The sequence below is a fragment of the Chenopodium album genome, chromosome 5 (genome assembly GCF_948465745.1).
Source record: "Chenopodium album chromosome 5, dcCheAlbu1.1, whole genome shotgun sequence".
NCBI classification, from domain to species: domain Eukaryota; kingdom Viridiplantae; phylum Streptophyta; class Magnoliopsida; order Caryophyllales; family Amaranthaceae; genus Chenopodium; species Chenopodium album.
The window spans coordinates 1,342,481-1,355,622 of record NC_137838.1 but is presented as its reverse complement, the minus strand read 5'-3'; the positions used below and the strand labels follow the sequence as shown (position 1 = coordinate 1,355,622).

Below are 13,142 nucleotides of genomic sequence, written 5' to 3'. Positions count from 1 at the left end.
ATATTTTTAATTAAAAAAAAGGTCCGGTCCAAGACCGGTTTTTATAGGGTTTCGGACCGGACCAAAGACCACCGGACCGATTAATTCGGTCGGTCCATTTTTTCGGTTCAGACCGATTTATGAACATCCCTAATTGCGTTTACTTATCTTTTATAATTTTGTAAATATTTGTCACTTGTTAATTTAGGGACAATATGCCACTAATACTTACAACTTAGACTATTATAACTGCCCTTTTGTGGCAAAAGCTTTGGTAATGTACATCTATAGTAGCGACCAATAATACCACTTATAAGTTTGGTTCTTGTAGCCCTTTTTTTTTTTTATATATATTCACCACTTGATAATTGTTACCAAATTAAACCATATTGTTTTAAAAAGTGCTAGTAATATATGAAAAAAATGTAGGTAATTAACTAAGAGATTCCACCAATTCTTATACATATACATGACATAATCAATGATTTTTGTAATATGTGTTTTAAAAACTACTCTATCTACTAATAACTATATTTGTCTAAATGAAATAATCTTTAAAATTTAAGTAATTTAAAAAAGGGAGTTGGACCATGGACAAGCTATATATATGCTATTATTATATTTATTTTTTTAAAAACAAAGGTATGCATATTGCAAATTCCCTAAAATTGATTTTGATAATTAATTAAAGGATTGTATATATTTATAATAATTACAACAGAGGAAAAACTATGATAGTAAAGGAATTAGATGTAGGTAGTATACCAAAAAAAAAGTAGTAGAATTCATTGAGGCAATCATTCTTAAGAGCGAGAAACAGAAGATGCGAAAAATCATTTTTTCATACCTAGTATTACAATATAATTCACATTTTTTTTATTTACATGACGCAAACACCATTTTCTATCTAGACAATAATATTAGAAAAAAGTATCCAAAATATGTTAAAAAGTATCAAGATTACCTCACAAAACAACATAATATATCAATTCATATTGACAATTATATGAGAATAAATATAAGAAAATTACATTTCAATTCATTTTTCTTGTTGTGATTGGCTTCTCCAAAAGCCATTGAACTTCGTAATCATCTCCTTTTCTAGTTCCATCAAATCGTCATCAATCGTATTACTCCCACCAATCACAAATGTTACCTTCTCCCCTTCATGGACAAGCTCGATGGTTCTTTGGAAATCTAACGCATTTGAATCTATTTCACAATGGTGGCTTAAGGTGGTAATAAGTGATGGGTCTGGATAAAGGGGCAATAATCCTTTTTTAGTCAACGCTCTTCTTCGAAATCGCTTGAATGCCTTTCGACAAAGCCTACTTGGTACCTTGTATATGACAAGAGTTAACAAGTTGGCGGCTGCGTATGGGAAACAACACCATACTGTTGCACAATCTGCCGTTACTCCACCCGCCACCTCTGCTACCCTCTTCGTAGTTGGTGATCCCATCAAAGATCTTGGGCGCATGATAATTTGCCTTCTATATGCCATTGGCTCGATGATATCATGTTCCTCTGCCATCGATTTATAACTCACTTTATTTTTTTGAAAGATATAACTCACTTTATTATTTTTCTTTACTAACCCTACTATTATATAATAATATATTTAATCATTAGAATAATGGGTTATAGGGAATATGAGACCATTTTTTATGTTCCTGAAACCAAAACTCCCTTCATAACACGAGAATAAAGTTTTGTTTGCTCGTGAGATGATAAAATCATGAAAGACAATAATTCAATAAAACCCCTCACAAGCATTCTAAATCAGCTTGTGAGGGGAATATAATTACCTATTTAAGTTATATAGGTCCATGAGTTCCCAAGGGAAAAAAGGTAATGTGATTTTGTTTTCGTAGAAATTGATAATAAAAAGATAAAACAAAGTAAATAAAAGGAAATGGTGAGAGGGATATATGTAAGTACTTATGCTATAAATGGCAAAAATCCTCGTGAAACAAGGGTTATCTTAATGATATGATCTATATATTTGTGTGTCTATTTATTCATATAAAAGGTGTCTTATTTACTTAAGATCTTGAAAAACAACAAGGGACATTTTATTTGTTTTCAATTGCGCAAAATAAGGATGCGATTTTTAGTAAAAAGGTTTTAAGTAGCAAAGAAAACTAAGGTGAATCATGAATAGAAAAGTTGTAAATCTAAACATAAAGTTTTATCACAAATGAATACGAATATCACAACAAACTTCCACCCCAAATATTCTTACAATTCAATGTCACATTATTCTTAAATGTATGTAATTTATCGAAGCTTAGCCAATTAAATAACACTCAAGTAGCCTACTCCCAACTCCCAATTTTCTTTTTTTTTTTGACAAGAAGAAGAATATTATCATTAATAAATAGCCATACGGCATCTACAACAATAATAAAGATTTGTAAACCACAGATCTAGAGAAAATAACATTACTTTTACAATCAAAATCATAACTAATTTGCATATCGGGCATAGCTCACACTCCACCGCTTCAAACTTGCCGCGAGTAGTGATTTTCGATATCTTTGCATCTTTCCAAATAGAGACCTTCGCAATCTGCGCTGATGTTTTGATCGTAAAGTTGATGACGAACCCTAAACCCATAAGAATCCAAATCACCTTCTCAATAATTATTAAGACCCTAAAAATAAAATTCTCATCCACAGATGAGAATCAAAATCCCAAAAAATTGGGAAAAACCCAAAAAAAAATGGGACAGACTCTCACAAACAGAGAGAACAAAACAAAGCAAAACAAATCAAATAACAAAAAAGCAAATTAAATTGAAGAAAAGGGTCGAAAATAGTCTAATTTCCGAAGAAATTAGACTATTTCCGGCCTAAACGGCCAAGAAAATTAAAACCCTAAAGAGAGGAGAGAGGACAGAGAAGAGAGAAGAGAGTAGAGGGAGGCAAATAATTTTCTTAAATTAATTATAGTTATGAAATTATTTATTTAATTTAATCTAAATAATGTCAATAAAAAATTGCAAATAATTTAAGTGCACTCTTCATTATAGCCATAACCCTTGCATATTCATTATCAACTACGAGTAGAAAAAATTATGATCATATTAACAAACAAAAAAAAAACGAATCTGCATACCATTTGAAAGTTTAAAATTTCACAATTTCATACCAATCTCATAAAATTGTAACTGCTCTAAAGCGCAAACTGTTGAAGAATAAACCTCTCAAGTGTCACCACATGTAAGTGACCCACATTGGTTGGAGAAGAGAGAATTAAACACTTTATAATACTAAGGGGCTACTCCTCCTATTGCCATTTGGTTTTGGGATGGAAACTCCTTGGACTTGTGAAGTGGACTCTCTCTCTCTTGGTTTGCGGGTGCGGCCCAGACTCGCGTTTAATACTAACCACTTATGTCCTTTCACATAAATAAAACTTAACAAATAACCTCCATCAAAATCATGCTTACTAGTCATTAGATCTAACTCAATTTATAATCATATGAAAACCAATAGCACTAGAAGACACCACTCATGAATGACCATTTAATAAAAACAAAATTATAATAAAAACTTAATAAAAGAGTCATTTCCCACATTAAAGATCACAATAAACAGCAAAACTGGACTTCCACACACCGCGGAGCATGACAGAGCACGGCAACAGGGCCTCAATCACAAATTCACAACTCTTGCGCACCACCGCGATACTAACTACTCGAGATAAAGACTTTGTCAAATTGTCAATATCCTCCTCTTCCCTTGACCAAAAAAAAAAAAAAAGCCAAAAAAAAAACAAGAGAGACAAATTAGGAGTAGTTTATCTGCCACTCTTTGATAACTCCGCCCTTCTTAAAACCTTCTCCAAAACCCCCTTTTTCATCTCTCTCACTCTCAAACTCAAACTCAAACTCAAATTTTCCAGAAAAAAAACGCCATTTTCGATCTCTTCTTCAACCTTCACAATGCAGTCTTCTCTCTCTCTTCCATCATCTTCCCCAATCACTACCAGATCAAATCACACCTTCGATTTTCCTTCATTTTCAGCTAAATCTCTTAACGTTAATCTCCGATTTTGCGGACTTCGTCGAGAAGCGTTGAGTTTCTCCGTCAAATCTCGCCGAGTTGCGCTTCCGAGTCGCCGAGTTCCGAATTCTATCTCTGCTGCTTTATCTACCAACGGTAGCTCTCCTAAGAGTTTCGATTATGATCTCGTGATTATTGGTGCTGGTGTTGGTGGACATGGTGCAGCGCTTCATGCCGTTGAGAAGGTAGAATTGATTTGATTTTTGTGTTGTTTTTGGAATTTGATGATATATTGTGCAAATGTTTGTCTCGAATTTGAATTTTGTTGGAATTTGAATGATTTGGGATTGATTTTAGTTGATAGTGGTTGTGATTTGCATCGGAATTTGGTAGCGAATGTGCTGATTATTTCGTCGTGTTTTGAATGAGTTGTTTGTAAAATGTAAGGTTTTTGAGTTGGTAGATCATGAAAGTGGAATTGAGATTTTGTTGAACAGAGCATAATTGGTCATTTTTGTTGTGTTGTAAAGAAGAATAATAATGCTCGTTTTGATCCTAAATAAATAAATTTATTTTGCGATAGACATTTTAACGCATACTATATTTGTTTAATTTGTTGAAATTCATTGGTGTTTGAGTTAACTTCATAATGATATTATCAAGTGACTTACTGTTGCATTGATATGGTAGAAATGTAGTCGAATCGAGAGAAATCGGTGGTAAAGATTTATACTTTTGGTTGGAAGGAGTGTGAAGGTGGGGTTAAAGCATTAAAGATTTATACTTTGGGTGGACTAATTGGCAAATATGTCTTGGTGATTAGGTATATTGGAGGTGAAAAAGAATTTGGTAGCTATTCTACCCTCATACCATTGGACCCTTGTTAGAGACATTGAGGTTTCCTGTAAAGCATGAATTCTTGGCCTTTTGGCAGATATTACAACTTAATCTTTTGGCCAGAATCAGTACTATGTTTCATTTGCATCGCACGTTATCTAATATAATGCGGAAAATATTCAAAACCTTCACTAATATGACAACAATCCAAACGTTTGCTTTTTAAGCTTATCTTAATTATTGGCTTCAAGTTATAAAGGGAGCTTCTTTTTCCCTTTTAAATCAAATGAACCAGGTTGTTTCAGTTTGCTAGGAACTATCTACCAAAAGCTTGGATATGTCACCTTGTGGTTTTTGCTAGTGTAATTGATGGAAGATGACGGTGTTAAACTATATTTCAAATTCTAATACTCATATTGATATTGATATAGATGAAGTTTCAAAATTCATGGAATGAAAGAGCGTTGTTTTCAGAATTTTGTCTGTTCTATGAAGACATCGATCTTTTGATATGGTTCTTATTGATGCAGCAAAGTACTGATGCTCTTACTTATGTGGTTGTAGAAATTTGAATCTTACTGAAAAATGAAATATGGCTCATCTAGCTGTTTGTAACTCAAATTAGTATATGGCACATGACCTTTGTATAAATCTTGGTCTCACTTTATTGGAAGAGATTGTTGAATAATGGAAGTGCTAATTTGCAGGGTCTTAAAACAGCAATCATTGAAGGCGATGTGATGGGAGGAACTTGTGTGAACAGAGGTTGTGTCCCTTCTAAAGCACTGCTGGCTGTGAGTGGGAGGATGCGTGAGCTTCGAAATGAACAACACTTGAAATCTTTTGGAATACAGGTACCATTAGGATATTTTGCTTCTCCTATTCCTTGAAAAAGGCATTGTGTAGGCTAAGCAATATGCCCCCCCCCCCCCCCCCCCCTCTCCTGCATTGTGGCAAGTCAATCCAATTGGGCAACAGTGTATGGAATGGTATGGATAGTGACAACTTGCAAGGCAAAGGAAAATATGGGTCAAAATAACCATACTTATATACCTCTTCCAACCATAGAATGTACATACAGGACTTGAACTCCCAACTTCTTGGTTGGATGAATGGGAGAGTGCACATTTAATTCTTAAATAATTTTTTGCTGTCTAAGTGGTTTGCTGGCACTGAGAGATGACTACTTTACTATCATTTTCTTAAGTTAAGGATTCTGATTATAACTTATCTTAATACCAACCTATCCAATTGTTATATCTTTCCCGATTAAAATTATTTCTAAGCTTGTGGGCTAGGTGTTTGGTAAGATTTGATAATATGCTCCTGTGCTCCTGGCCTACTCTGTCTTGTCAGAATACAATTGCTCAAATGTAACTGGTACTTGTTTCTCACAACTGGATACTTTGTTGAAACTGCTTGGTTTAAGGAGAAAAAAATAAAACCTTCTTGCTTCTCTAGCCATAACTTCTCTCTGATGATAGCTTTGTCTTGTTGATTGCTGTCTCTTAGTCCTAGAATTTAGTTTTAAAGTTATTTTATAGAAAGAACTATTTTATCTGTGTCTGTTAATACAAAAGCCATTAATTGATTTGGGTGTAGCTGTGTAGCTATCCTGCCTACTGCTGGACATATTTTTTGCCTAAAGATCTTGTTGAAATCGCGGATAAGAAGTCTATGCTAGAGCCTTTTTGAGTTACTTCTTTCTTTAATTGGGACATGCAACAGGTTGGAGCTGCTAGTTATGATAGACAGGGAGTGGCTGATCATGCTAGCAATCTCGCTTCTAAAATTCGTGGTAATCTGACTAATTCACTTAAGGCGCTTGGTGTGGATATACTGACAGGCTTTGGTACAATTCTGGTGAGTCATGACCCTGCCATATCATTTTGATTTGCTTTATTTGTTTGCCCTCTACTTCTGAGTATTGCAAGTTCTTTGAGAATTGAAAAGGAAAAGATGAGCTTGACATTATTTAGAAATTAGCTTGCCTTTACTTGCTGTATATGATTGCTCATATTTAGATTGCGTATGGGTGCTAATTATTTTTATGTGTTTTTCAGGGTCCGCAAAAGGTGAAATTCGGTAAAGATAACATTGTAACTGCAAAGGATATAATTATTGCCACTGGTTCAGTTCCTCTTGTTCCCAAAGGCATTGAAGTTGATGGTAAATGCTATTATACTATATCCTTTTAGCTTAATTGTCCCCCACCCCCCTCTTAGAATCCCCGACATTTAGATTTTTATTTACAAGTGATTTGTGAGTTTCATTATCGGGCAATCATTTGATGTCAGATTACAGCGTCTAAATTACACATCATACCAAAAATGTAATTTATGTAGTTACTTTGAAGTAGTGGTTCAAGCAGTTCCCCATTGTAGAAAGGTTCGGACTGAAATAGCTCATGTTCATTGCAAGGGTAAGGTTACACCATATGTACTTACAACCCCTTTATTTCTTTTGAGATATCTGGTTTGGATTTCAGGCTAAGTTTTGGACCTTCTACTGGTGATTAAATTGTATTGATGTTAAGGTATTAGTAAGGCAGTATTCAGTTTGAACCTTTGAAGAGCCTAGCAAATAGCAAGTTCTGATTATTTATGATGTCTAATCAAGTGATGAATGTAAAAATTTGTACTTCCTCTGTTTGTAATTTAATTGACACGCTTATTTTATCACGTTATTGCATAACCATGACATTCAATATATCTAATATCAATTAATAAATATTATAGTAAAAAGTTGGTATTTTGAATAGATTCATTGAGATGAATCTAACAAGGTCCTACATGACTGTATTTTATGAAAATTATAAATCACTAAAGCTAGTCAAACTAGAGTTTGTGAGTAGTGTCATAAGTAAAAAACATGTCAACTAAAAAGAATCGAGGAAGTATGTTTTACTTGATGTAATAATACTTGTGATTGGTGCATTTTTCTTTCTGCTTGGAACAATAATTCTTCACTCCAAAATTCTAATTGATTTGTGTGCTGGCATTGTAGGAAAGACTGTTATTACCAGTGATCATGCACTAAAGTTGGAGTCTGTGCCTGACTGGATAGCAATTGTGGGGAGTGGCTACATTGGTCTTGAATTCAGTGATGTCTATACAGCCCTTGGAAGTGAGGTAGCAATTACTACTAATCATCATCTTTATAGTTTTTGATGCTTATTAGCTTTTCTCATCCCAACTTTCCCTCATGATTTTTTTGGGGATTCTTCCACTTGTGTTGAATCTGTTGATATATCTGGTCATTTGCACCTGATTTTTGGTAGGATATGTCTGTTCTTGGTATTAAGTTATCTCAACCTATGTGTTACACAGGTCACATTCATCGAAGCTCTAGATCAGTTAATGCCTGGATTTGACCCAGAGGTTTCAAAATTAGCTCAAAGAATATTGATAAATCCCAGAAAAATTGATTATCACACCGGTGTTTTTGCAACAAAGGTAATTTACATGTTAATTTTGGCAGCATTTGTGGTTAGTCTGGAACAATAAGAAAACAATTTATGAAATATGATATTATACAGATCACTCCAGCAAAGGATGGCAAACCAGTCACCATAGAGCTTACTGATGCCAAGACCAAGGAACCCAAGGAAACTTTGGAGGTAAAGATTGTTAAAGTTGAACAAAAGGGGGAGGAGGGAGGGGAAAGTACAGCCAAAGTATAAGGTTATATAAGTTTATGGCATTTCTATTGTCTTAAGTGAATGCCATTTCTGTTTGGTCTTGTAGGCTGAATTGAATAGCTCCTACAATTATAAATGTTTTGGTATTATTCTAATTCGCTGTCTACTTAAATGGGGTAGCAAAGTCTACACAAGCTCAGTATTCTAGTTACTTGACCCTAGGTTGTTGAGATCTGGCAAATTATGTTCTCTGATAGGTTGATGCAGCACTGATTGCAACCGGAAGAGCACCTTACACCCAGAATCTTGGTTTAGAAAGTGTATGTTATCCAAGCCATTCTTTCATTATTAACAGTATGAACATCTCCTGCTGCGTTTGGTTACTGAATTGAATGTTCTTGCAGATCAATGTAGCAACAACTCAGCGTGGTTATGTTCCTGTTGATGAGCGCATGCAAGTTATAGATGCAAATGGCAAGCTAGTATGTCTGACAGTGCTTTCCTTGTGGTCTTTCTCTGGTTGCAACTTGCAAGAGCTAAATATCCAAACATGTGTTTTGGTTTCAGGTGCCTAACTTGTACTGCATTGGTGATGCAAATGGAAAAATGATGTTGGCTCATGCAGCTAGTGCTCAAGGAATCTCAGGTAGAGTTATTGTACACCGACCATTATACTATGCATACATTGATATTCTATTACATTCTTATTTCTGCCACTCAAAATTCAATTCCATTTTCCGCACTTGGATTAACTCTGTGCTTTTTCATTACAGTTGTTGAACAAGTCACTGGAAGAGATCATATTCTCAATCATTTAAGTATTCCGGCTGCATGCTTTACTCATCCAGAGATTAGCATGGTTGGATTAACTGAGGTAAATTTTTATTGTTCGTGAAATGTGTTTAGGCTATAACATGTAGTTTCATTGTACTTGAATGCTTTTACAATGATGGTCAATTATTCCATAAATTATAATTCGTGAGAAGCTAGAATGTAGCTTGTACCATAGTTAAAGTGGTGCTATCAGAGATGATAGTATGACACTTCTACGTTTTAAATAAACCTGTGAAAGGAGCTGTGAAAGGAGAGATAAAGTTGTCAATTGCTGTATGAGTTAATTGAGGAAATTAGTTCCAAGCTTCAGATGGCTTAATTGATTTCCAGGCTGCAGCTTTTTTTTTGTAATTGTTCCCTTTGTCCCAGATAGTTTGAACACTTTCCATTTCTATCTGTTCCCACTACACTTGTATTTTTGGTTTGGCCTTTCCTATTATCTCGTATTTCTTACCTTTTTTTGGACCCATTGTCTCCCTTTACATCTTCTTTTCCATTATAATAACAAAATGCCTACCCCTTTGTCTCCAATCACATCCACTTTTCCATGAAAATCGGTATAGAAAAGTAATCACAAAATTCACAACAACTCTCTTGAAACTATGCACATCGACACGTGTTTTGACTATTCTGGAACTAAGGGAGTATATAACTTTATATCATAGATTGAAGGTTGAATTGGTTTTGTCAACCAATATCCAAGTCAGGCCATATTAGTCTAAGCTAAATTCTATCTGCTTTCTAGTGGCAGCCTGAAGCTATGATATGGTTTTGGAACCAAAATTGCATGATTTGAACTGCAGGTTATTGTTTTGTGATTGTATTTGGTGGAGGCGGAGGCATTTCCTGTAGATTTGGGTTTACATAAGCTGACTGTTTTAATAAAATATTCATTGAAACGCCACTCCTTGTAGATTTGGGTTTACATAAGCTGACTGTTTTAAGTTCTCCATTGATTTTTAAAAAATTATGTATGATTCTGCAGCCCCAAGCCAGGGAGAAAGCTGAAAAGGAGGGATTTGAAGTGAGTGTGGCAAAGACAAGTTTCAAGGCCAATTCAAAGGCACTGGCAGAAAATGAAGCAGAAGGACTTGCTAAGGTTTCAATCCTTAATCTTTGTATACTTAAGAACTTTTCTGTGGACCTATTTTGTCATTCGTTGAACATGTCCTGCATATACAGTTTGATTATTTTGGTCTCAGAAATTGCCTAATTAATTACTCTCACATAGTCCTGTCCAGTGTCCGCTTTGGGAGGAAGCTATTTGGTAGGTACTGAACTTGCCTAAAGAACTACTTAAGTGGATAAAAATCCATTTTAATTAAAAAAAAACAATATCAACAAAAATCAAATTATTTGTAGCCTTGATGAGTCAGTTTGCAGCAGCACTGATATTAAATCTAACAATATTTTTATTAATTTCCCAAAGAAGAAATGAAATTTTTTTTTTACTCTTTTTTTATTGGTATAAAGTCGTACTTGAAACAACTCTCTATCAATGCAGAGCTGATATTAAATCTAACAATTCTCTTGTACTTTTGTGACATGTTGCAGTTGATATACAGACCTGACAATGGGGAGATCCTTGGAGTTCATATATTTGGACTGCATGCAGCAGACCTCATCCATGAAGCATCAAATGCAATTGCAATGGGCACCTCTATTCAGGTAACTTTCTGTTCTCAGCAAATCTGGGTGGGCCATTCTTGTGCAATTTGGTTGCATGATTCGTTTGGTTAAGCACATTTGATATTGCATGTTCCGGTCTTTTAAAATAGTTGTGACATCAATTGAATTTCTTTTTTTATGCAGGACTTAAAGCTTGCTGTTCATGCACACCCAACACTATCTGAAGTATTAGATGAGCTATATAAAGCAGCTAAGGTAAGCTCTAGTCTCTATGTTTAGTGATTGCCAACCAATGCACTCTCTCTGAAATGCGTTTTGAAATCAGAACTATGTAGGACTTGTTTGCTTCATACAAAGAGTATATCTTTATGGAATTTTATTTTAAACATAGTAAATTACTGGTAAAAAATGTGAGTATTTTATCTGCAGTTAATTACCATACCAGCTGTAGGTAATTTTTTTTTTAAATTTTTTGACAGGACATCCGTAGTTAATTAGATTTTCATCTATTCTATGGAACAGGTTAATGCTCAAGTTTCTAGTCCAGCTAAAGTGCCCATTGCAGTCTGAACCTGGCTAAGCATTATGCTACAGAAAGTTTTAAAGGCTATAGCTTGTATGAGGATTGTTCAGAGAAAGCAAAAGACACCCAACGAAGAGTGACAATGCTTTTCGCCCCAGTAGTCTGGCAGTGAAATCAGCCCTTCAACGTACTATTGCATGATTTTGCATCTGCTACGATTACAAGTTTCAGCGTTTGGCTGTATTGGGTGTTTTAATTTGCTGCTCAATTTCTTGCAAGAACACTGGAAATATAGCTGCGTAATTGGAATGGTTTTTTTAGTTTGTTAAAATTTCGGATTACCCACGCGATTAGGTATAGCATTGTAGTTGTATAAGGGGTGATTACGTGATTAATTGATTATCACTAAAAACCAAGTTTCTTTCTTAATTCATATTTATAGCAAAAGCTTTCATAAGTTGAGCTTTCCATACATCCTTAGATTTATTTCATATGCATTCTCTTCTCCGTACCCTTTATCTTCTGTTGACTTGATGGCTGTCCTGTCCATAGATCACGTCCAAAGGACTCCAACCCCAATCCCTTTTTTTTTTACCAGTTGTTTTATTAAAATTATATAAGGTTAGATGTAAACTGGTTTAACAAAATTTTGATCATATTTTGCGCTGCATATAAAATAACCATTATTAAACAATATACGTTGTAACTTGAATTTTGTATCAATGTGTACAGTGTGCTTGAACACACTTTCTATTTGGAAAAAATAACAAAAATATACATCTCTATTTTCATTACTAAAAAGAAATTCATTAATAAGTAAACATATTTTGTTTTGATTTTGACGATTAATTCAGTAATCACAAAAGTTTAAAAAAAACAGGTTTACAATAAGTTATTGAATGGTGGTGGTTATGGCCCAATCTACACTTGTGAAATTTAAAATTTGTTACCATTATCATGTTTTCTCTCTCCTTTTTTTTATTTTGTTTCTGTTTCTTCTCTTTCCTCTGCTCTTCTTTTTCTCTCTCATCTTCTTTACCCCTGTTTCTAGTTTCTATCTCCTTTGTTCTTCAATTTCATTCTCGTTTTTCTATCCAATCTTGGTTTTCAACTTAATTTTGTAGTTTCTTTTGTTAATTCTTCTTTTACATCCAATTTTGAGGTATGTATGTTCATATTTTTTGTATTTTTTGGTTATTTTAAGGTCTGTTCATGTTAATTCTATTTTGATTTTAGTTTTTGAATATAATGTCGAATGTTAAGCTTTCAAAGAAGGAGACCATTGCTCTTCCTACTACTAGTTCAAATGAAAAAATTGAAGGTATTACTTCTGAATTTTGTGACCTAATTTTTTTTGAAGGTCGGCGGACAGTAGTGCGTTTTTGTAAAATATGGGTCACTTTTGTTAAAAAAGGGGGTCACTTTTGTGATAAAAAAGGACCACTCTTGCGAAAAAGGGTCATTTTTGTGAAAAAAAAAAATCACTTTTGTGAAAAAAAAAGGGTCACTTTTGTGAGAAAAAAGGGTCACTTTTATAAGAAAAAAGGGTCACTTTCCGCAAATTGTTCGTTGTACAATAAAATTATTGTAAAACGGAGGCATGCAAAAGTTTTTGTTCAGTAATAAGTTAAAGATGAGGAAATGAGTTCAAGTTGACAGATTTTCAAGGCTAAAGAAGGGTATTTGTGAA

General features: G+C 34.2%; 2 protein-coding genes across 3 annotated transcripts; one reads left to right on the top strand and one right to left on the bottom strand.

The window, feature by feature from the left end:
* Nucleotides 1–1,018: 1,018 nt before the first annotated feature.
* Nucleotides 1,019–1,513, bottom strand: LOC145631278 (uncharacterized). The gene has a single exon (XM_081683363.1). The coding sequence runs from the start codon at nt 1,511–1,513 to the stop codon at nt 1,019–1,021; it is 495 nt and encodes a 164-aa protein (XP_081539489.1).
* A 2,254-nt stretch (nt 1,514–3,767) lies between these two features.
* On the top strand, nt 3,768–11,924 carry LOC145629983 (dihydrolipoyl dehydrogenase 2, chloroplastic-like). 2 transcript variants are annotated; one of them, XM_081682224.1, is made up of 15 exons: nt 3,768–4,234; nt 5,534–5,680; nt 6,555–6,689; nt 6,890–6,995; nt 7,833–7,957; nt 8,156–8,281; nt 8,365–8,445; nt 8,724–8,786; nt 8,871–8,948; nt 9,034–9,112; nt 9,240–9,340; nt 10,286–10,399; nt 10,855–10,968; nt 11,113–11,184; nt 11,409–11,924. In XM_081682224.1, the coding sequence occupies exons 1-15, from the start codon at nt 3,929–3,931 to the stop codon at nt 11,421–11,423; spliced, it is 1,662 nt and encodes a 553-aa protein (XP_081538350.1). In that variant the 5' UTR covers nt 3,768–3,928; the 3' UTR covers nt 11,424–11,924. The 2 variants fall into 2 exon arrangements, with proteins under 2 accessions (XP_081538350.1, XP_081538349.1); XM_081682223.1 differs by having other exon boundaries at nt 3,772–4,234; nt 11,452–11,924.
* The last annotated feature ends 1,218 nt before the right edge of the window (nt 11,925–13,142 follow it).